This window comes from Nannobrachium achirus (assembly GCF_963921795.1).
Source record: "Nannobrachium achirus genome assembly, chromosome: 11".
Classification (NCBI taxonomy): domain Eukaryota; kingdom Metazoa; phylum Chordata; class Actinopteri; order Myctophiformes; family Myctophidae; genus Nannobrachium; species Nannobrachium achirus.
Window position 1 is genome coordinate 52599700 of NC_137820.1, and position 24527 is coordinate 52624226.

The 24527-nt window shown below is 39.7% G+C and overlaps 2 protein-coding genes across 2 annotated transcripts in view; both read right to left on the reverse strand.

The window, feature by feature from the left end:
- The window catches only part of deaf1 (DEAF1 transcription factor), a gene marked incomplete at its 5' end in the record, with an annotated part of 41455 nt that extends 25792 nt beyond the window's left edge, over positions 1-15663 (reverse strand). Inside the window, 6 exons of the mRNA XM_080737173.1 lie at positions 2850-2915; positions 3451-3590; positions 5470-5619; positions 11920-12049; positions 14318-14415; positions 15507-15663. Of these exons, the coding sequence (XP_080593299.1) occupies positions 2850-2915; positions 3451-3590; positions 5470-5619; positions 11920-12049; positions 14318-14415; positions 15507-15663 (741 nt within the window). The remainder of the gene's footprint in view (positions 1-2849; positions 2916-3450; positions 3591-5469; positions 5620-11919; positions 12050-14317; positions 14416-15506) is intronic.
- Positions 15664-16137: 474 nt separating this feature from the next.
- On the reverse strand, positions 16138-20087 carry bet1l (Bet1 golgi vesicular membrane trafficking protein-like). Its single transcript, XM_080736554.1, has 4 exons — positions 20060-20087; positions 19630-19715; positions 19280-19336; positions 16138-18114 (listed from the first exon to the last, which is right to left on the reverse strand). Exons 1-4 carry the CDS (start codon positions 20073-20075, stop codon positions 17947-17949), a joined length of 327 nt encoding a protein of 108 aa, XP_080592680.1. The 5' UTR covers positions 20076-20087; the 3' UTR covers positions 16138-17946.
- Between the last annotated feature and the right edge of the window lie 4440 nt (positions 20088-24527).

Consider the following 24527-nt stretch of genomic DNA (forward strand, 5'->3'; position numbering starts at 1 on the left):
GTTTGACATATGCCAAACATGTAATCAGATTTGTGTTTAGATTTGTAAGCTTAAAAAATATAATTTATGTGCTTAGTATCTATCTATAAATGCGAGAAGTCTCTGCGTGTGTGTTTGTAATCCGTGTATCTCGAGAACCGTTCGTCCCACCGGCTTCAGATTCGGCACGCGCGCTCCCCGCCGCGGCACGGAGTGCAGTGCCGGGCCTCGACCCGACCCGACGCGCGGTTTTCCCTAACCGGCGCGAAACGTTCGGAATCTCCTTATGCGGGGCTGATTGTTGACATCAGGCTGTTCCGGAGGAAATCGGCGCAAAATCGGTCATTGTGACATCACTGCAGTGCCGGGCGCAAGCGCTGACTCATTGTGACATCACTGCAGTGCCGGGCCTTGCCTCGACCCGACAGATATCTCCGTATATGGGCATAAGACTGAGAACTCCATATATGGGCATATGGGCAGATACAGAGATCTCCATACAGTATATGGGCATACATAGACAGATATCTCCGTATATAGGCATAAAAGGGACACAGACCCTAGACCCGACAGATATCTCCGTATACTGAGAACTCCATATATGGGCATCTTGCCTCGACCCGACAGATATCTCCGTATATGGGCATAAGACTGAGAACTGAAATCGGTGCAAGCGCTGACTCATTGTGAGATTTGTGACATCACCTCATAAAAGGCTCTGACATCACGTACGCCACATGAGTCAACAAAAAATCTCTGTGAGTGTGTATGTATGTATGTAATCCGCGTATCTCGAGAACCGTTCGTCCCACCGGCACGCGCGTTCTCCATATATGGGAATAAAATGAATGCCCGTATGCGGAGCTGATGTCTGACATCAGAGTTTTCCACAACCGGTACTGTGTGTCCAGAGATCTTCATATATGGGCATAAGTGGACAAAGACAAACAGATGGTCAAAACGGGTCCTATGACAACAGGTATATTGGGGTTTGCATTAAAGGGTGGGGCATTCATATATGGGCATAAAGTGGACGCAGACAGACAGATACAGATATCTCCATATATGGCATAAATGGACACAGGCAAACAGATGGTCAAAACGGGTCCTATGACAACAGGTATAATGGGGTTTGCATTAAGTTTGTCTCCTCCTCCATCTGTTTGTCTGTGTCCCTTTATTCCCATTATGGAGATCTCTGTATCTGTCTGTGCCTCCGACTGTGTTGCAGACACAGTGCCGGTTCCCCCTTTAATGCAAACCCCATTATACCTATTGTCATAGGACCCGTTTTGACCATCTGTTTGAAAAAGCGACAGAGATCTCATATATGGGCATAAAATGGACGCAGATAAACAGATATCTCCATATATGGCATATATGGGCATACAATGGACGCAGAATCACAAAGTTCTCCATATACAGGCATAAAAGGGACACAGACAGACAGATACAGAGATCTCCATATATGGGCATAAAATGGACGCAGATAGACAGATATCTCCATATATGGGCATATAATGGACCCAGAACTGTAACTGCAGTGATCTCTATATGGACATAAAATGGACGCCGACAGACAGACGGATACAGATATCTCCATATATGGGCATAAATGGACACAGGCAGACAGATGGTCAAAACAGGTCCTATGAAAACAGGTATAATGGGGTTTGCATTAAAGGGCGGGGCATTCATTCCCTATTTACATTGTTCCGAGTTGGCCAGGTCGCCGACTAGACGCTGGGCCGCCCGAAGGGCGGCCCAGCTTCTAGTAAGAATAATGTGTAATGTATAACTTAAATGTGCCTGCAGTGCAATTCGATTTTGACCAATAAAATGTACAATCTTTGACTTGATTGAGCTACCTCTAAATATGCTTGAAATTCAACCAAATTTTAACCAAAGCAGTTTTTTGTACATTGGAACATAATTGGGGGGTGAGACTCAAGAAAATCTAAAAAAGGTATTTTAAGATCCACCCTAGTCTCCATGTATGGATATGCAGGGTTTGATGAAACCCTCAATATATGGGCAATGCCAAATATGGGCTTAATATTGATGACATCAGGGATCTCCATAATATGATTGCCAGAACAGGCTGTCTTGGTCATTGAGTCAACAATGTGATGTCACAAAAGGTCAGCTATAGACATTGAGGCGTTACCCACCGACTCACTGACGTACAGACTGCGACTGCAATATAACACTTTTGTATTCATCATTGGTTTGTATCTTGACTCTTATGTAAGATCTCCTGTGTTTTACTCTTACTGCTGTTGCAGCTGTGAGACCTGAATTCCCCTCCGGGGAACAATAAAGGTTCATCTTATCCTAATAATAGATTGTCCACTAAGGTTGACGCCACTTGGGAGCCTTAAGCTATAAATAGACAAATTAAATCCATACAACCACACACACACACACACACACACACACACACACACACACACACACACACACACACACACACACACACACACACACACACACACACACACACACACACACACACACACACACACACAATACATACACACTTATTTATAAATAGACAGTACTTAGGATGCTTATCTGTTAATAATGGCAGTTATTGCATTGCCACCTACATATGTAACAGATGTACTAGCTACACAATCCAGGTTAGCTGGCTAGCTACACTAACAGCTGTTTACCTAATCTAAAGAGATTTAAAAAAAAGATAAATATGATAATTAACCTAGCGATTTAATGTTTATAGAAGGTTAAATAATACATTACTGATCAGGAGGCAAATACCAAGATTTCACTGATTATTACGTTGTCATAAATCCAGTTTTATGCCAGTGGGCCTAAACCCCACCCAGAAGCTCAGTATGGTGCCAACTCACCAGCTCCAGGTCATCGCAGCACGCCGCACACGTACATGAAGCAGCATGGGGATTCAGTATGTTTTCCTAGAGGAGAATCAAAACCATTCATCACATTAACCAGGTGAACCCTAGCATCCCTATTCTGGGCATGTCATAATAGGTGAACATTGGGCAAAAATAGTACTGTAAATCTACACGCTCACGGCCATTGCTGAATAGTTAGGGCCTGGGGAACCAGAGCCCCTGGTTGACCCAGGTTAGATTCCAGGCCAGGCCAGCAATGTCAATGTGTGTCCCTGAGTCTTAACCCCTAATTGCTCACACGCTCCTTGTGGGCAGTGAATCAGCTGGGCTGGGCTGAAAATACTGAATTTCCCTCGCGGGAGGTGTAGGTAACTATTATTATTATTATCAAGTTATGCGATGCATTGGGAGTTTGTAGTCAAGCTGTGTTCAGCAAAGAGATTTGGTATACTATAGACTAGAGGGAAAAAGGAGGGGGCCAAGTATAGGGCCCTCAGCCCAGGGGGGTCTTTGTGGTTAACAGTGTGACTCTGAACACAAAACACGGAGGGCAATCCAAAAAGGCCCGTCACTGACCAATGAGTCACTCAATTACCTGGATCAGACACTGCAGAGGCCGACCAGCATAGCGAATGCTCCGTTTCCAGTCCTTGCTGCTGGCGCGGCCGGCCGCTGCCTCGAATTCGGTAGGTGTGTACCACTTGTTGTTGTGCCTGATGCAGCGCCCCTTCCCGCCTGTGGGTCGAATGAAATCATACAAACATCCATTCGTTTAACAAGCTTCAAGGGTTCAGGGAATGAACAAGTATAACTTCAATTCATGTAAGAAATCAAATATATTAACATTGGCCTAACAGTTGTTTTTGTTTTATTTTACATGACAGTTGCATTGTGATTCCTGTATGGCTCTTCCACCTACAATGTTTTGAGTAAGTAAGACTTGAGTAAATGCCAAATTAGAATAAATGAAGATCTCAAAGGGACAGAAACCATGGAAAAACTACAAACCACACTGGTTTTCATTCTCTGCAACAAGCCATTAACGTGATTTAAAAAGTGAAACGACTAAATGCAGGTGCTATATAACGTTGGTAAATTGACTGCATTCATACAGTTCTTTTTTCTACTCTTTCCAACCACTTAAATGTACTTCATATTTCCGCAATGGTGGAACACATTACTGTATGTGATGGTTACACAAAATTGTAATTATATTGCAGTACACATTCACAAACCGCATCAATACAGCTACTCCTGTGCTTTAATTACCCATCAAACAAAAGACAATGTTTCATTTTAGGCTATCATGTCTGCTTAATAAGCTAGAGCCATGCAATTGATGATTTCACAAACAGAGACGCCCCCTTGTGGAAAGGCCCTGCCAAAACAACATTGATGTTCTTTTCTTATGGTACTTTACTTTCATATGCCATGTAAACACTTTGAAAACTGTGTAGACAAATGCTATGCAAAATAATGTTACACAGAGCCCGAATGGAAACAAGCTATTGTGCTTTCTTTGGTTAAATCCTTTTTAGCGTACACTTGTATAGAACTGTATTTTCTGTGCTTTTTTTTTGCAAACTGTTAAATAATGTCAATCAATCACTGAATGTTTATTTTCTGCCACAGCAAGCTGATGCAAAATGTACTGTTGGTGGAAGCAATATACTGTATATTTCAATGCCAATATCTCAACATGTATCCCACATTTCATACAAAAAAACACAATGTGTTTCAAAGGGAAAAAAAAAATACTAGGAAAAGTAGTAAATCGTAGAAAATAACAATCTTAATTATTACAAGAATTTATTTTTTCCTCCACTCCTAGTTTGTGGAGCATGTGTCTCAGAAAGTTAATGTATTCTGAAGGCAAGCTTTAACAACAAGTGATGTCCAAACTCCATCTTGTTTGTACAACAGAGCTCTTCTGTATCTGCGAGTCATGTGTCTCAGAAAGTGACACAAAGACACACAAAGGCACATGCACTGGGAAATGTTGACCCATGACTTATATTTGTGCCAGATTTGGAGGCAATTGTACTATAGGTCTGCCATGGAACGCGAACGCACAAACACGAGGCGCTTTGATCATTCTAAGAGTAGGATGTACAGTATATACCCACCCACTCACCCCGAGTGTGAAATAAGAGCAAAATGGCAGCATTGTAAATACAGTCAAGGATGATGTTTACGCAATGGGCCCTATTTTTGTTCATGCCTTACCCCTTATCCCTTTACTATTTTGATAAACATTTTAAAATATTTGAAATAGCTGTTCTACAAGCTCACAACGTTTCGATGTAGATCAGCTATTTGAAGTATTACAAAAATAAATAAAAAAGTTAAAAAAAAGGCAAAGAAGTTTAGGGATAAGACATGGACGAAAATGTGTCTGTATATGTATAGAAGAAAACACACTGGAACAACTGGGACAATTAAAGCCTCTTTTATCAAAGGTTCTAGTACAACGTTTCGATACTACTGCATCTTCCTCTGAGTCCTGGCTCTGAGGAAGTGTGTTGTCTTCTACAATTGCTTTGTTTGGCTGAGGTGCGGCAGTAGACTTCCTTTCCTTTGTGTCACTTTCTACTCTTCCCATCAAGGCACCAACCTGAGCCAAGTCTGTTCTTATGGAGTATGCCACTGGTGTTCCTACAGCGTACGGGGAGCTCGTTGTTATACACAGACGGGTCCCAGTTGTACTTGGTGCAGTTGTCCTTCTCTGGACCAGGACTTAGTGGGGTGGAAGGGGTCTGAGGGCCTAGAAGAGGAACACAGAACAAAACAAATGAGATGTCAGGTTCAATTTTGATGACAGACAATGAGTGTAGACAGGTGGTGGTGTGATTGATCTCACCATTTAGGCCCTGTCCACACGTACACAAACACTGCCTTTACTATGTGCTTGGGGGGATTTGTTGAAGGTGTTATTATTATGTTATCCCCTGAAAACCTTTGGGAAAACTCTGGCCACAGAGATTTTTTTAAACACAAAATGTATCATTGCTGTGTGCATAAAGATGAATGGTTTCTCACATTTTAAGTATGATGCAGTAGGAGTAATCATTTATTTTAATTAGGGCTGGGACTTTAACTGATTAATTGCGATTAATTAATTACAGAATATTAACGTGATTAAAAAAATTAACGCATTTTAATCGCACTTAGTTTTTGCACCACAGAACCTTCAGTTTCGGGCATACTGATCATAGCGATGCACCAACCAAGAAGAGACAACAAACGCGAAGGGAGAAGTAGCCGATCAGAGCGCTTTGCTTGGCCCAGTGGATGCGAAATTTAGATTAAAAAAACTCACTCGTTGATTCACTTATACAACAAAATGTGTTTTACTTGAAGATAAATGCTTCTCAGGTCAAATATCAATGTGCGATTAAAATGCGATTAATTGCGATTAATTAATCAAAGAGCCTGTAATTAATTCGATTAAAATTTGTAATCGCATCCCAGCCCTAATTTTAATATAATCCCCATAGTATTTTGCTGAATTCTGAATTTTAAAAATATCTGTGTAAACTTGCAACACATTTCAGAAAAACTATGTGATCCATAATAACAGGGTCAGAAATCTAGAATCTCTATCCTGTCTTTAAACATTTTTGCCAGACCCAGGGGGTCGGCCTACAAAAGGCTTTGTCGGTCTGTCGGTCGGTCGGTCGGTCCCTCTTTTAGTCCGGGAGGCAGGCCCAGCCCTCATAATGTCCTCTGCTAACTTTTTTTCACTATTATTTCCTGTTAGCATATACCTTGGGCCATCACAAGTTCATACTGAACACCCCCAACTCGGGGCCGTTTGGTCGCAGGGGCCCAAAAACCCATTTTTTGGTACCTGTCTCTGGCGAAATTATGTAAATGTATAAAATAATTCACTAAAATTACATACATTGTCACACACGTATGAAATTTGGTATGGAGTATCCTGACACATAGGGGTAAGTGGCAAAATAGGATTATAGTGCTTACTACCAATGTATTTTAAGATATCACCCTCAACATCCTCAGAAACACAATAAAATTGCTGTCCGCTTGACACATTATCATCAAATATGATCATTTTCAAGCAGGTTATGGTGAATATAATGACCTCTACTGTATATAGAAAACTTCCCACATTCATAAGCTTCAATTTGAGCCCAAGATGATCTTCTCATCTTGAGAATTACTGTTTCTGTAGCCAAAATACTGCACTATACCTCAAATCGGAGAAAATATAATATTCAGTCAGTAGCTTTACAGAAGCCTAGAATCCAACAATGGGTTCACAAGTACTGCTGTTTGAAGTTATAAACATGAAAAATGAGTACTAGCAGGGAAGTAAATGTTGTTAATTGTTATTAAAAAATATGTTTCATATGCACAAAATAGCTCTTTGCAATACAAAAATCGGTTCGACGTGGAGCGGTGAATCTGAGCAGCTATATCCTGTGTGTGTGTGTGTGTGTGTGTGTGTGTGTGTGTGTGTGTGGGGACAGGTTATTTAGACAAACTGTACTGTACTGTACCTTACTGTACCTTACTGTACTGTACCTTACTGTATTGTACCTTACTGTACTGTACCATACTGTACCTAAATGTACTGTACCTTACTGTACTCTATCTTACTGTACTGTACCTTACTGTACCTTACTGTACTGTACTGTACCTTACTGTACTGTACTGTACTGTACTGTACTCTACGGTAAGGTAGAGTAACTGTACCTTACTGTACTGTACTGTATCTTACTGTACTGTACTGTACTGTACTGTACTGTACTGTACTGTACCTTACTGTACTGTACTGTACTCTACCGTACTGTACCTTACTGTACTGTAAGCTCTCATAGCATAGAGTGGAGCATGTAAGCACTATAAGCCTATACTACTATAAACACTTTTGACCACAACAAATAGTGTAAAAGCGATAGCTTGTTTTGGTCAAAAGTGTTTTTATTTTTCATGAATCCGGTACTAGTTGTCGTTACAAACACAGACAAGCCATCAATCACACTCTGCTAAACAGATGTTATGCTTTTATGTATTTTGCCAAGTCCCGGAAAAGATGCCCTGTGATTGGCCATTACAGTCACTTTGACTGGCACTTGTGCCGAATACTCACCCCAAAACATTATTTATGAGATTGTGGTGGCTTGTGTGGGACACCCAAGCCATGGATGTGTTTGTAATGACAACTAGTAACACACTCATGAAAAAGAAAATCACTTTTGAACAGTAGTGTAAAAGTGATCTCTATGCTATGAGAGCTGCCGGGTTCTGCTGTGGAAACTGGACAACACCATTTCTACCTAATAGACCCCATGGTCTTTTGGGATCAATATAAGTAGGAAAATTAGCATAGAAGTGATTTATTTAGGGCAGAGTTGTCCTTTAAGTTATACAAGTAGATGAGTGGAACTATGAACTCATCACCATACCCCTTTCCCCCCATCAACCATAGTAGATGAGGGATGCAGTATGTTGGTGGTTGGTAGGTAGTTAGATGAGGGATGCAGTATATGGTGGTAGGTAGTTAGATGAGAGATACAATATGGTGGTAGATAGGTTGGTAGATGAGAGATTCAGTATGGTGGTAGGTAGGATGTTAGATGATGGATGCAGTTTTGTGGTAGGTAGGTAGGTAGGTAGGTAGGTAGGTAGGTAGGTAGGTAGGTAGATGAGAGATGCAGTATGGTGGTAGGTAGGCACAGTAGATGATGGATGAAGCATGGTGGTAAGTAGGTAGGTAGGTAGTTAGATGAGGGATGCCGCATGGTGGTTGGTAGGTAGTTAGATGAGGGATGCAGTATGGAGGTAGGTTGGTAGGTATTTAGATGAAGGGATGCTGTATGGTGGCAGGTAGGTAGTTAGATGAGGAATGCAGTTTGGTGGTAGATACTGTAGGTAGTTAAATAAAGTATGCAGTATGGTGGTAGGTACAGTAGGTAGTGCATCTGTAGACCACTTTAGTGCAACTGTAGAATGCTTTAGTGAATCTGTAGATCAAGTGCATCTGTAGTCCACTGTAGTGCATCTGTATACCACTGTATGCATCTATAGACCACTGTTCTCATATGTAGACCTCTGTACTATGGATGCGGTATCGGCACTCGAGGTATCGGTACTCGCCCCGATACCAGCCTATTTTGCTGTACTCGTACTCGTCCGATATTGCTCACAGCAGTGCCAGTCCATATACCATTTTGTCCTAAGACACAGTTTTGTGTATGTTAGTTCAACTAATGAACAGTGTTTTAACCTTCTCTCACTCTAGGCATGACAACATAATTATTTAAAGCATTTTATTTTGGAGCGCCACACACAAGCACTTGTACAGAAACGTAACTTACAGTATCGGTATTCGGTATCGGCAAGTACTAAATTAAGTACTCATACTTGTACTTGGTCAGCAAAAAAGTGGTATCAGGACATCCCTACACTGTACTACAGTACATAGACATTATTCCTGGCCCATTGCAGGAGGGATGCCCCGCTCCCAACTACCCAGTCAGTCTACAGGGTACTTCCGGGTTCTGTCAGGCATGCATGCATATGTTAAGTCAAATTATTTCCCTCAACTTTTATCTCGTTTTTTTAGCTGTACTGTACTGTACTATCACAACTGCCCCCCACTGGGGGCCCCAAGGCTGAGGAATATCTTGCCCCTACACGTCAGAGCTGTACAGTCAATTGGTATTTTTCATCTTTATCAATCAAATATAGTATGCCTTTCCTTTACTGGTGCTGATGTTTTCTTTTTGTTCCTTGTATTCTTCTTTGTATTTTATGCTGTTATCTTTTTATTATATTCTATTTGTTTTAACCTGTGCAGCACTTTGCGCGACCTGATCATGTTAAATGTGCTTTATAAATACATTTTGAGTGCTGAGTTGAGATGCAGTATACTCTAGTGATCTATACAGTAGATACGGTACAGTGGTCAATGTATGTGGTCTATAGATACAGTACAATGGTCCATATATGAGGTACAGTGGTCTATAGATGCACTACAGTGGCCTAGAATAGATGCAGATCTCATGCGGCTATTTCTTTTTTCATACCTCTCTCCCACAGGGGAACTTTTGCTATACTGTATTATTATTGTATTGCAAAGAGCTATTTTGTGCATATCAAACATATTTTTAATACCATTTAAAAACATTTGCTTCCCTGCTAGTATTCATTTTTCATGTTTATAACTTCAAACAGCAGTACTTGTGAACCCATTGTTAGATTCTAGGCTTCTGTAAAGCTACTGACTGAATATTATATTTTCTCCGATTTGAGGTATAGTGCAGTATTTTGGCTACATAAACAGTAATTCTCAAGATGAGAAGATCATCTTGGGCTCAAATTGAAGCTTATGAATGTGGGAAGTTTTCTATATACAGGAGAGGTCATTATATTCACAATAACCTGCTTGAAAATGATCATATTTGACGATAATGTGTCAAGCGGACAGTAATTTTATTGTGTTTCTGGGGATGTTGAGGGTGATATCTTAAAATACATTGGTAGTAAGCACTATAATCCTATTTTGCCACTTACCCCTATGTGTCAGGATACTCCATACCAAATTTCATATGTGTGTGACAATGTATGTAATTTTAGTGAATTATTTTATACATTTACATAATTTCGCCAGAGACAGGTACCAAAAAATTGGTTTTTGGGCCCCTGCGACCAAACGGCCCCGAGTTGGGGGTGTTCAGTATGAACTTGTGATGGCCCAAGGTATATGCTAACAGGAAATAATAGTGAAAAAAAGTTAGCAGAGGACATTATGAGGGCTGGGCCTGCCTCCCGGACTATTTTCCTCAGTGTGCCTGTGTTTGCCTCTGACTGCTCATCTGCCCCTCCCTTCCCTTGCTCGGCTGATTGCCTTGAGTGCCGTCACCTGTACAGGACCAGCTGAGTTGAGTTGGCTGACGAGCTGCTGACACTATAAATTCCTCAGCCCATCTACAAGCTCAGAAACATTTCCAGCTGCTCAGCCTATACAATCCTGTGTGTTCAGCCCTCTGCCTGTCTGACTACCACGTTCCTGTCATAGCCCTCTGCCTGTCTGACAACCACGTTCCTGTCATAGCCCTCTGCCTGTCTGACTACCACGTTCCTGTCATAGCCCTCTGCCTGTCTGACTACCACTTTCCTGTTTTAGTCCTCTGTCTGTCTGACTGTCACTGTCCTGTCTTAGCCGTCTGTCTGTCTGCCTGTCACTGTCCTGTCTTAGTCCTCTGCCTGTCTTACTGTCACTGTCCTGTCTTAGTCCTCTGCCTGTCTGACTGTCACTGTCCTGTTTTAGTCCTCTGTCTGTCTGTCTGACTGTCACTGTCCTGTCTCTGTCCTCTGTCTGTCTATCACCCCCCCCCCCCCCCCCCCCCTTCCCCATGGATCAACACCTTATCGTGGTGGGGAGGTTTGCGTGCCTTAAGGATCCCACGAGCTATACCAGCTGGAGTCTTGCACTCCTGCCAGCGTCACGCTTGCCGGACAGGTCAAAGGAGAGAGGCCAGACTAAGATTGATCCCCCCCCCCCCTTCCTTGCATTCTGATTTTCATTGCGGGTCTGGCAGAACCAGGTGACCTGGTCTAGTTTAAACAAACCTATGGGAATATACTTCAGCTGGATGGTGAATTTGAGTACATACAGCATTGTAGTTGGTAGTATGAAAAGGCTGCTTTTCCTAGCCTGTGGATAAAGCTACAGTAGGTTAAGCTGCAATTGTGAGTGGCAGTTCAATAGGGCAGGGGTCTTCAACAGGGGGTCCCCAGAGTTACAACAGGGGGTCCTCCAAATATTTGAATGATAGAAACTTTTTTCTCCTTTTTTATATTAACCACTTGAACCATAGCGTCCATATTCTGAGAATTTTATAGCAGATCTACAAGCTCAAGCTTATAGCAGATCTACAAGCTCACAACGCCTCGGCTATTTTCGGCAAAGAGCTTTAGTGTAGACGGGAAAAAGAGCAGACTAAGGGGGGGTCCCCACTTTATCTCTCTCTCTCTCTGAAAACGTTGAAGACCCCTGTAATAGGGCATTGAGCAAATCCAGGCCATAGTTTACCAGATGCGATGGCAGCGGCAGCGCTCTTCAGACCAGTTGCCTCTACTATGCTCCCGTCTGTGTGGACCACTATGAGGGTAGCCTTCTGGGTGTTGAGGCCTTCTCCGATCTGCAGCGTGGTCCTACCAGTCTAAACAGGGGAAGATCAAATATACTGTACAGGGTTCCCACACATCTTTACAAATTCATTTCCAAAACTTTTCCAGAATATTTAACCCGATTTCCAGGACTATATAACAATAATTCAGCTCAATAACGAGTCGCTTACTCCTATGTGCAATGCCCAAAGACAGGCAGTGTATGCCAGTGGTTCTCAACCTTTTCAGGCCGTAACCCCCGAAATAATCATATGTGAACTGGGGACCCCGGCACCCTGACGAGCACTAAGAGTAGAGGAATTTTGTATAACACGATTTTATTGTGAAAATAGCCATAGCTATTTTCACAATTTCTGCCTCTAATATTTGACAATTTGGCCAATGTTTAATTTGTCATTTCAGAGGTATTAACAAAATCAATAACCAAAGACAATGCCTAGCTATTTTTTCCAGGACCTTCCAGAACCCTTGATAAATTCCAAAACTTTTCCAGTACTGGAAAAATATTGTTCTAATTTCAAAACATTTCCAGGAATGTCATGATCGTGGGAACCCTGACTGTATCTAGGACAGTCACAACGCACTAGACCATTCTACCTGTCTGAAAGCATTTTCATCATCATTATCCAGCACATAATTTATGCTTTGTCGTATGACCTGCAAAAATAACCAATTTCAACAGTGGTGGCCAGTAACAAGGTACAGTATGTACACTTCCCAACTTAAGTATTCTATATTTTACTTGAGTTAAGAAATATATAAATTGAAACGTATGATATTACTCCACACATTTGAGATGGACAGTACAGTAGAAGTCATCCCCAAATGTTTACATTGGCTACAGAAGTACGCTCATCTTTAAAATCTGACTTGACATTTCTTCAAAATGAAGTATTTATATTGTGGTTCCTTGTCTGAAAGCTTTGCTTGTTTGTGAATGACTAAAATATTTAAGCAGTGCTGTTACTAGAACTAGAATTGGGAGTTTTTATGGTAGGTTGACTGTTTCATGAGACATCTGTATATACAGCTATTCCACTGCCTGATTAATGAATGAAGTGGATAAAAGCGTCAGCTAAATGCCTAAATTGTAACTCAAGTAAAAAATAAAATGACTGAACAACTTTCACTTTTAGTGGAGTAATTTGACCAGGAGAGTCTAGACTCCAGTAGAAAGGGATTGTGTACAAGGCCACCATTGACCACTAGCTCCTTTCGGAACCTCGCCCTCCGCTATGCAGCTCCGAGATGGGGTTCCTCACAGTGAGTCGTCAACCAGAATCTTCCAACTGGGTGGAAGATCTGCCGTTAGCGAACACTTCTTACCCTTTGTGAACATTCTATCCAAAAAGTGAACATCTAAACATTGTGGGCATCTAAACATTGTGGGCAGACTGGGCAATCAAAGTTAAATTGGCCATTTAAAAAAAACAATTATAATAAATAAATATTTGGTCTGAAGTATAATGTAAAGTATACAGGATTTGAACATGCTTGAACATTTGCCATTTAAGGTCTAAGATTTCAACAATTGCTGCAAATGGCTATAAACCTGTGTTTGTAGCATGTGAACACCAGAGGGAGCGCACACAATCATCTGATAACACAAACCCATAAGACAAATATGGGTAAATAAATTCTCCTTCTACAACACTGCCACCCAGGTGTGGAATTCCTTGACTACCTCCCTTAAAACATGTAGCTCGCTGGCATCCTTCAAAACTGCCCTGAAAACTCACCTTTCAGGAGGTCAGAGAAGGAGGTAGTTATCACTTCTCCCATACAGGCGAGAAGTGAGCACCCCCCCCCCCCCCCTTTACCATAGCCCCTTGTTTCCCCGATCCTGTACATATAGTGTTTTTACAACTGCGATATTATTGAACTATTCTTTGCTTGCTATTTATTATGTCCATGAATAAAATACTGAGGGCTATCAACATAAAAAAGACCGTAAAAGGTCTTATTTGAGATGTTCCTTTTAGGCAGGGTGTTTAACTGTACTTGTACTGTACTGTGCTACATTTCAATTGTATTGACTATACTTGTACTGTTCTCCATTTTTGTCTAATAAAATAATCAATCAATCAATCAAATGAATGCCAGTTATGGGCATAAAGTAAACACAAAGTCGAAGGGTACATTTAGGTCTGATAATGATGTACTATGCATGTTCAAATCATGTATAGACTACTTTACATTACTCCAGACCATTTTCCTATTTGTTATTCTTTCCTTTTTGGAATGCCAACAATGTTTAGTTAACCACTCTCTCTGTATATACCTAATGAGTGGGAACTTACAAACACATGCTCAGGGATGGTTCCTGAAGTAGAAACAGTTGTAGTGAACACATTGTCCTCTGCAGAATGCACATCACCCACAGTCACGGTTGTGACATCTGTAACAGACAGTTTAATATTATATTTCACTCATAACTGTGTGCATGCACAATGTATATAATTGGATAGCTATAATATATGAATGTATACTCTATGTTTGCATTTTGAGAAAAAATAATGCTGTTATTTGTTCCAAAAGCTTTATACCCTGTATATATATATAAAATGTCACAATGCGACATAGCTCTGTTTACACAATGCTGTACCCCCTACCAATGTATATATGTTCCCCATTTTCAACTGTTTTTATTTTATTTGTGACACTTGCTTTGGCAATGTAAACATATGTTTTCTCATGCCAATAAAGCTCCCTTGAATTGAATTGAATTGTATGTTATTGTTATCTCTACCTTTATGCAATACAACTGTGTGTTAAAGGCAAGCTCAGTCTCAGGTGGTGGAAAGTAACTAAGTACATTTACTCAAGGACTGTGTACTTAAGTACAATGTTGAGGTATTTGTACTTTACTTGAGTATTTCCAATTTCCAGTTCTTTTACTTCTACTCCACTACATCTCAGAGGCAAATATTGTACTTTTACTCCACTACAATTGTTCGCCATTATTTACTAATACTTTAGATATTTAAAAAAAAGAACATACATAAACCACTTCACCCTCTGCACTTTCGGCCATTTGAAAATAGCTGATCTACACAAGCTCATAATGTATAATAAGCACGCATTGTGAGCTTGTCAATCAGCTATTTTCAAAATATATTTTTTATACATTTGAAAAGTTGAAATGGGACATTCTGCATATTGAGTACTTTTACTTTTGGTACTTTGAGTACATTCTGATGCCAATACTTTTGTACTTTTACTCAAAAGCATTTTGAATTCCGTACTTGTAACAGAGTATTTTTTATATTGCAGTATTGATAGGCTACTTTTAATAATTAAGAAAATAATTTCCACCATCGGTGAGTCTCACGCTTGTCTAGCAAATGGCTCAGACGCTGGCTAATATGTAGCTATCAATGCAAACAAGTCTATGTCTGTATATATCAATGTGTGTACCGCAATTTTGAATACATCATTTGGCTTTTGTTGGGAATGTATGTGTATGCACATAATCCTAGTCAGCCTTGCCTGCAAACGCTGCCTCCTCGGCATCGTCAGAGTTCGGCAGGGACTCGATGCTCCCCGGCTCTCCCATGACCGTCATCGTGGTGGCTTCGGCCTCCGACTCGGTATCTGAACCCACCCCCTCCACCGCCGAGCCCACAGCAGCGTCTGTTTCGTCCATTCTTCCTACCGCTAACGATTTAAGCCGAATCTAACCGAGGTGTAATCGGTCCGGCAAGGTACCCTGCCGATTGCACGGTATAATAAATGGTTGCAAGAAAGGCTTATCTTTGCAACGCCTTTACATCTGTAACTCATGTAGACATGAGGATTAGCTTTTCAGGTTATTATAAATACACTTGCAAGCGCAACCGCGGTGAAATGGCGTCCAACGTTTGTTTTCATGAACAGGAAAGAGTGAGAGATGTGCCGGAAATTACCGAACGAACACGACACAGTACGAAGCGACACAACGGTCAAAAATGTTTTGAAAGCCTTTTGCCAAATAAGCCACTACAGGAGCTATATAAATATATATAACAAAATGTAGGGATTAAATAAGATCACAGGATATTTTTTTTAAACTCATTTTAATACATATTTAATACAAAACTTAAACCTCATTTAATGTGCTCAATCTATTGACCATGTTCTGCAGCCACCATCAGATAATGTGGAAGTATGCCAGACTTGAGTATGCTACATAATATGACATGTGCCAAGTAAATTGTTGTCAACTGAAAGAGATAGGCCTACCGGACGTATTGTAAAGGTGAATGAATGGGAGATGAATAACAGCAACAATAACCTTTTTAAACCGTTTTAATGAAGTAAAATATTGAATGTAAAACATTTAATCTAAAAATGAAATACATGTATGCACTGTAATCAATTAGGACGGTTACCACACATATCGTCACTGTCAGGAATCAGGATATTGTGTTAGTTACAGTTGGAATTTTGTCTGCTCATTTCTTTGCATCATCACTTCCAATATCACATGTTTATCCTGTATCCTGGGTGAGTTCTCTCTCCTGATTGGATAAAAGTGGTATCCCAACCTGCAAATGTGTGTTTACCAAAAAACTGGAGAGACAGGGAGGATCCTGTTACTAAACAAACACTCCATACAGGGAATAGCAGTGGGTGTGGTTTTTCTGGTGCCAATAAAAAAATCTGCCATTCATTTTACCTAATTTTACTGATTCTAGGCTTAAAATAATAGATATTTTATTTCTGGGGGAAATTAAGCTCCTATAGGCTATAGCAATGAGTACTATCAGAATATATAGAGCTATTTATCACTTACCCTACATTTAATACTTTTTCATTATGACATTGTCAGCCAAAAATAAATTGTTTAATTATTTTTGAACATTTTTGGAAGGTTTCACATATGACGACATGCCCAAAACAGAGACACCAGGTTGAAAGTGGTCAAGTCTGTCAGTGGGTTTTATATATTTAACAAATGAAATGTTAGCTTGTGACTATTAACTACACTGGATCCATTGGGGTTCTTTTTCCTATTTCCTGAAAAGTAACGCTCTTTTGTACATAAAAAGTGTCTGCCCGAAAGTGACAATGTGCAATTTAGGCCCTTCACAGGTAGTCAGAGTTTAGAACACAGTTAACTTGGTCCTGGCTGCACTAGCCAGAGGCAGTGTCTAACATATTGTTTGTTATTTTATCCCCTAAATAATGGATTGTCTGATTAACCCCCTTCTGAGTCAATATCCTAAATACAAATCTTACATTATCTAGCAAAATCTGACAACATATCATTACCACACCTTGAGAACTCAGTCACAATCAGTGGCACTTGTCAAATAACTCTAAACTAAAATTTAAATATTTGTATCTGTAGAATTTTCTACTACAGAATTCCTCAACGTTTTCCCTTTTCCTTAGTTAGGTCCTTTATTGTATTGATAACTTTAATACACATATAATATATATTTATATATACTGCTCTCATAGAACTGAGATGTAAGTTGCATGTACAAAAATTAACCATTGTCCCACTGGGTGAGCTACATCACAGAGGAATGCAACAGATATGTTATAACAGCAGTTCTCAACCTGTTCTTGATCAAGAATCACTTGAAACTCTCTCGAAACCCTTTGCGGGCCAAACCGCCTGACCACTTAACACAGCAGCCTTTTGGAGTGCATTTTGCCGCTATCACAATGACATTTATTTTTTAAAGGGAAATGCTATGACCTAAACCTAACCCTTTTGTATATATTTCTTATATTAATATTATATTATCAATAAAATCCTAATGGGGCCCACAGGTTGAGAATCGCTGTGTTATAATATTATCCCATCACAAGTAAACCTGAACTATTAATAGTAAACTTCCATGCCAGATGACTAATTAGAAAAGTGCCATTTTGGTAAAGCCATAATTGGCCACTGGCTAAATGAGAATTAGGTTCAGGTTATTTGTCGTCATCCTGATCAGCTCTGGAGTCTAGAAACCATATAGTAGAGCAGAAAAAAGGTCACTACAAGCCCAACTGAAACGTAGCACAGTATCTTGCGGTTGTCCCGGCTGGAGCGCACCATGCCGGTGAATCTCTTAACACTGCCAGTCAAAAGTCCAGTTGCACTTAGGAAATTGGAGTCCTTAAACACAGAAATAAGAGGGATAGGCATGCATCACAATTTTATACAATAACATTTCGTCTCCATAGTCAATCCACCTTACAGAAACACAAAAAACAACTCTCTGTGTGTGTGTGCGCGTGTGTGTGTGTGTGTGTGTGTGTGTGTGTGTGTGTGTGTGTGTGTGTGTGTGTGTGTGTGTGTGTGTGTGTGTGTGTGTGAGAGAGAGAGAGAGAGAGGTCCTCCCCACTAGACTCAATCTTTCCATCTTGTTACCCGGCACTCAGGCTCCTCATTGCTTGCATCACACCACAGAACAGATCACTGAAACACTGTCACACATCTTGAATGGCTGTTTTGCATACAAAGGGATGTACATAGCACGCCATGATAGAATAGTGGAACTCATAGCAAAGGACATATCGAAATATCATGCACCTACAGTGAGAATGTATACAAACATTCCTGTGTGACTTCATCCATGTTCCATCTCTGTGATAACTATTTGTCTTCATATTTGGCAGCCTAGGACATACCCACAGGCTGGTTGTTAGAGGTCTTCAACAACTTGGTATGCCCAAAAAGGAGGCAAAAGGGCTGGCAAAGTATTGTGCTGTGTCTGCCATAATTGGCAGCCGCCACATATGGCGGAGACGCTGTTACTTGTACTCATAGATTACTGAGTGACATGCCCATTGTATCACGAAAATATATTCCATGATTTTGTGAATGTACTCTTGCTGCACCAATAGTATTTGTGTCCCTGTATGTTTCTCTCTTATGTGGATATAAATAAATGGTTAAAATGTGTGTGTGTGTGTGTGCGTGCGTGCGTGCGTGCGAGCGTGCATGTGTGATTAGGCAGAGGCAGCACAGCAGTTAAAGAACAGCAGTTTGACTCTACAGTACGTTTAGGAACAAACACTGCAGATGGTGCATCCCAGGGTAACAATGAAATCTCATTATGAAGTAAGTTAGGGGTTTGTTTGTTTTTAGTTTTCGTTCATTTTTATGATGTGCTTTGGGGATTTTAAGATGATGATGTTTAGTTCTTGAATATTAGACAATATCTAGTACAGCCTATCTATAGAGTAAACTGACACACAGAATGATCAAACAGTCACTAATAAAGAATAGACATGTGTAGTGGATGTACTGTACTGTAGTGTAGGCCATATACTCTTACCATATTATCCAGATATATGTTCTGGTCCTCTGCTTCCTTATCGATGTCATAGGCAAGCTAAGATTAAGAAATACAAATATCAATAATAATAATAGACATCAATTTCATCTACAGCATACACAAACTCATGAACTTAAAATGTATTGACATATCACAGTTTTCCTGGTCTAATGTGAAACTTTCCATAGCATATGGAATCAGATGTTTACCAGTTAACATTATTAAAACAACATCACAGCAATAAGCCCAATCATAAAATAATAATGCTCTCTGTAATCGTGTATTTCTTTGATATTAACATCATTTAATTCAAAACAGTAAGCCAGGCGTATGAATATGATAACACATACCGATTTCAATCTGGAGACTTTGTTTGCCAAATTTTCAGCCATAAGCTTATTTTCGCCATCCAACATATCGTCCACAGCGCCATGACCTGCAAAAAGCCAGAGTAGAAAGTAGGCTATGTCACATAATATTACTGTACATACCTGACCCACCCCCATCATGGAAAACATATGATACATTAATAACTGAAAAGGCTGTTAGGAATACAAGGTGACATGGATTCTACTGTTGACTAGAGTTAGTTGTCTCTAAACCCAGAAACTTATTTTCGATAACGTTATGTACAAATTGCTATTTTTACACCCAGATCTCGTAAGCATAAGCTTGTTGGTTATTTCGCCAACTTGAGCAAATTACAAAATTTGACTTGGTTGAATGAAAGAGGATAATATTTTAGAATATTTAAAACTAAATACGTGTCAGAAGAACTACCTCGGTAGTCCGCCATATTGGTTGTTGACGTTCCAACAACTTCCTTTCTTGTCTTCTTCTCTCAGTTTATTAGCGGATAGCAAACAACGTAAAGGTGCATGCTGCCACCTACTGTACAAGCAATGCTTGTACAAATGCTTGTCAAGCATTTGTAATATGCCATTAAACAAACCTCAACAATAACCTTGTGTCTGTAACAGTGCCAGTGGTAACTAATTACATTTACTTAACCTGTTAACGGTCCTGACATCTTCTATTCCAGTAAGCTCAACTCAAACTTGCAAATATCAGTTGCACACAGAGTGATTAGTTTCCTTCAAAATTTGACCATATGCCCATGCATTAGGCCTACTCCAAATGGTTCAAAAGAAATAGTCTACTTTCGTTTACTTTGGGTATGCTGTGTATAGGCGTTTTTTGCAAATTATACAGGATTGTTTAGTAGGCTGTACTTAGGACGATTTCACAAATTTTCAACCCATCTTCATATAATTGGTCCTCAATAATGTTCATGATAAAATAGCATATTTTTTTCCTACTTGGACTGTGTCTCGGAGGAGGTCTGTGGGCAGGTCAGAAACCTATCATCGATGGGGAATCAATGCAGGCTTTCTATAGGGACTGTCGGTTATGACATCACCGCAAGATTCGGGGCTTAACTCCGCCCACTTTGGCGGCCATTGCCATTGCTAGGTCTTGGATGCATCAAGATCAGTCTGTACTAGTTCTACAACGATACTTTTACTTCAATTGCTCTAGGCTTTGATTGCATTTCAATAAAACCAAATTTGATCAACATAACGATCACACACATTTTACTGTTTATAGGGAATGTTATATTATTATAAACCGATCTTTATTTCCAAAGCAACGGATGAATGTGATGGCTGTTCTGATCTGCTTGTGCTCTTTCTGCGCTCATGCATGGACAGCCGAAGTCGCGATTTTAGCGTGATATCTTTTTATTGGGAGACAATAATGAGCACCAGCAAATGAAAGCAGACATTCCAGTGAATATGGACACGTTTAAATTTTAATTTTTTAATGAAAATTGACCAAGTAATGGCCGGGTCAAATTGCAAGTGGTCTTGGCAGTGGCCCAATAACTGGCTGTAGGCACGCTATGTGGTGTAAAGTAATTAAGTATATTTACTTAAGTACTGTACTTAAGTAGGCCTACACTTTTGAGTTATATGTAGGCCTACTTTGCCAATATTTTTACTTCTTCTCCACTACATCTCTGATCCAAATATTGTAGGCCTGCTTTTACTCCACTGCATTTATTTCAAAACTTTAGTTAGTAATGCTAGGCCTACTATACTTTTGATTATTATTACAAAACATCATTAACCACTTCAGCATATATACATATATTTTGACCATTTGAAAATAGACGATCTACAAGCTTACAATGTTAGATCCATGCTATTTTCAAAAGATGTTTTGATAACTTGAAAGGGACATTCTGCACAATGAGTAGGCCTACTTTTACTGTTGGTACTTTAAGTACATTTTGATACCATTACCAATACTTTTATACTTTTACTCATGTAAATTTTGAATAGGCCTACTGGACTTCGACTTCGACTTGTAATAGAGTACACTTGCATTGACCAATCCATCTTATCTACAACCAGCGAACTGTCAATGCTGTTCTCAGGTCATCGCTTCCTTTTATCCAAGAGTCTCACAAGAAAGATAGCAACGAACATGGCGGGCGGAAGTGGCCGATTTTTGCAAGGCCACGCCCAGTCCTCAACCCCTATTCCTGAACAGTTGCAATGTTAAAGTGGAAGCCATTGTTCCTGCAATAATAAAAATCTAAATATCTTTTCAAAAATATTGTTTTAAAAAAATAATCTGTCAAACGATGATGTTGGACCGAGTAGAAAAGAATTGTGCTATTTTATTTATGAACATTAGTGAAGGCCTATTATACTATATGAAGATAGGTTGAAAAGTGGCAAAGTCGTCCTTTAAGTATACACTTTTGAGGTAGGCTACCGGTATTTGTAGCCTACTTCACTTGAGTAGCCTAAGCCTTGTTCCACTTCCGATTTCTAATACTTTTACTTCTACTCCTTTTGGATCCAAATAGCTACCCTTTACTCCACTACAATTATTTGAACACTTTAGTTACTACTTTGCAGGTATAAATTGTAATATTATAAAACATACATAAACCACTTTAGCCCTATTTTATACACCATGGCTGTTTTGAAAATAGTTGATCTACAAGCTCGTAGATCTGCCATTACTTTTGTACTTTTGATGAATGAATAGGTCCTACACAGGACCACAATGGGTGTTATCCTTTTAGCATCATTGTATAATCTAGCTACTGATAATCTATTTGCAAACTGTTAATACCGTTTTCATTGATTTGGTGCAATGAGATTACTTTTATTTAGAATTCCATTCTTATTTTGACTCTAAAAATAAAATATAGTAGCCAGCCAATTATCATCATATTCATCTGCTTCTTCCTATTCCTACTGTATGGCGAAAGTTATCCAACAAGTTAACAGTCAGTGCCATCTTGTGGGAGAGATATCCATTCCATACCACACAAGACATTATAGCATAGCCTACTGTAGGCCTACTGCCCTACTACAGACAAGCACAAAATCATGTTAATGCATATGAATTTTGTAAATGAATAAATTATCAAAGGTGGATTCTATTACACATTTCATCAATGATTCAGAACTTCTGCCAACTTGTTGTGCATCAGTGTGAATACTATAGGCTGAGACAAGACTTTAATTGTTTACTGTCACCTCTGCAGTTGTAACTGCCGAGGTGATATTTGTATTTTTGTTTATGAAACAATAGCGTACTGTGAGGCTGGATACTGTTGAGTATTATTTATTTAGCTTACCATTAATAAACTATTATGAAGCAATGCGAATTACAGTAACATCTTTATCAGGATGGTACTAGGCTACTACACACACACACACACATGCACACACGCACACGCACACACACATACACACGCACGCGCATGCACACGCACACGCATGCACAAACACACATGCACACACACGCACGCACACACACACGCGCGCACACACACACACGCGCGCGCGCACACACGCACACACACACGCACACACACACTCACACAAATAGATTATAAAATAAGTTTGTCTACTGTAATTATCATTTAACTATTCACATTTCTAGGTACCATAAGAAAGAAGAATATGACCAGTAAGACTCCCTAAATCGGGCAATGGTAGCCAATCAGGAGGGAATATGGGAAATGGGACAGATCCATGTTGATGACATGACTTTAGAGATACTGTGTACCGCGTCAAACAGTAACAGTTTCCATAACTATTTCCCATACCCTTTAAATGACAAATAACGAGGAAACACTTACAGTCAGTTCTCATAGCAGAAATGACAGATAGCCTCAAGGAAGTTGATTGAACTGGGTACACACAATTATAAGTTATCTTCTGAAAATAAAGGGTATGGGCAATGCTGAAACAGGTGTGGTATTCAAACAACGACTGCCATGGATTATTAAACTCTACTAATTAACTCTATTTTGTCTTCTAACAGCTAGAGCGTGTAAAAGTAGAAAGGTGATACTGTTCCCCTGTCACCTGATGGGAGTTTGGCATTTCACTGAAGGGCTCTCCAGTATAAAATGTTAATGAGGTAAATTGCACAATGGTTCATACAGAACATGACTTCTGTTTTTGGATCTTTGTTTCTCTAGTAAACGTTTGTAGGAGTCAAGGCTATGTTATCCTCATATCGATTACAGTGGTAATGCTGAATAATTTTGAAAAATATGTATGCAACCCAAATATAAAGTACTACATCTCCAAGTGTCCCATTATGGCCATTGTCTAATATTGTATAAACTTGTTGACCATGCAGTTGTCAGGCCCTGTTCCTTTTTTTATTTTTTTAAGTTTACTACTTTATGCATTTAGTTTTTCATTATGTGGATTTCTTACGTTTTGGGTTTTGTATTAATTATAGTTTCACTTTTTTAATGAATGTATTATAATTATATTTAACATTTTGCACATCAAATAGAATAGAAGATGCACACATGATAACATTTATGTAAGAAAAACTAAATAAAAGTCCTTGTCTTTGCTAGAAGTAATTTCCACTTAAAAATGCATTCATAGGGAGATCCTGTCTGCTCACGTTTGCAATTTCCCCACTTTAAAATACATGTTAAGCATGCACATGAACCTTAGTGTCCCTGGGCATGTATTAATAAGTGAGCATTCTGCAAAAATAGGTGAATATTCTGTGAAAATAGCAGATCTACAAGCTCATAACCCCTGTGTGACACATTGTGAGCTTTATAGTTATTTTGGGCGAAGAGATTTGGTGTAGAAGGAAAAAAGGAGGGGACAAGTACAGACTGATGGGGGACTCCTGTCAACAAAATATATAGGATTTAAGTGGTCAATAAGGATGGTATGTGACAGCT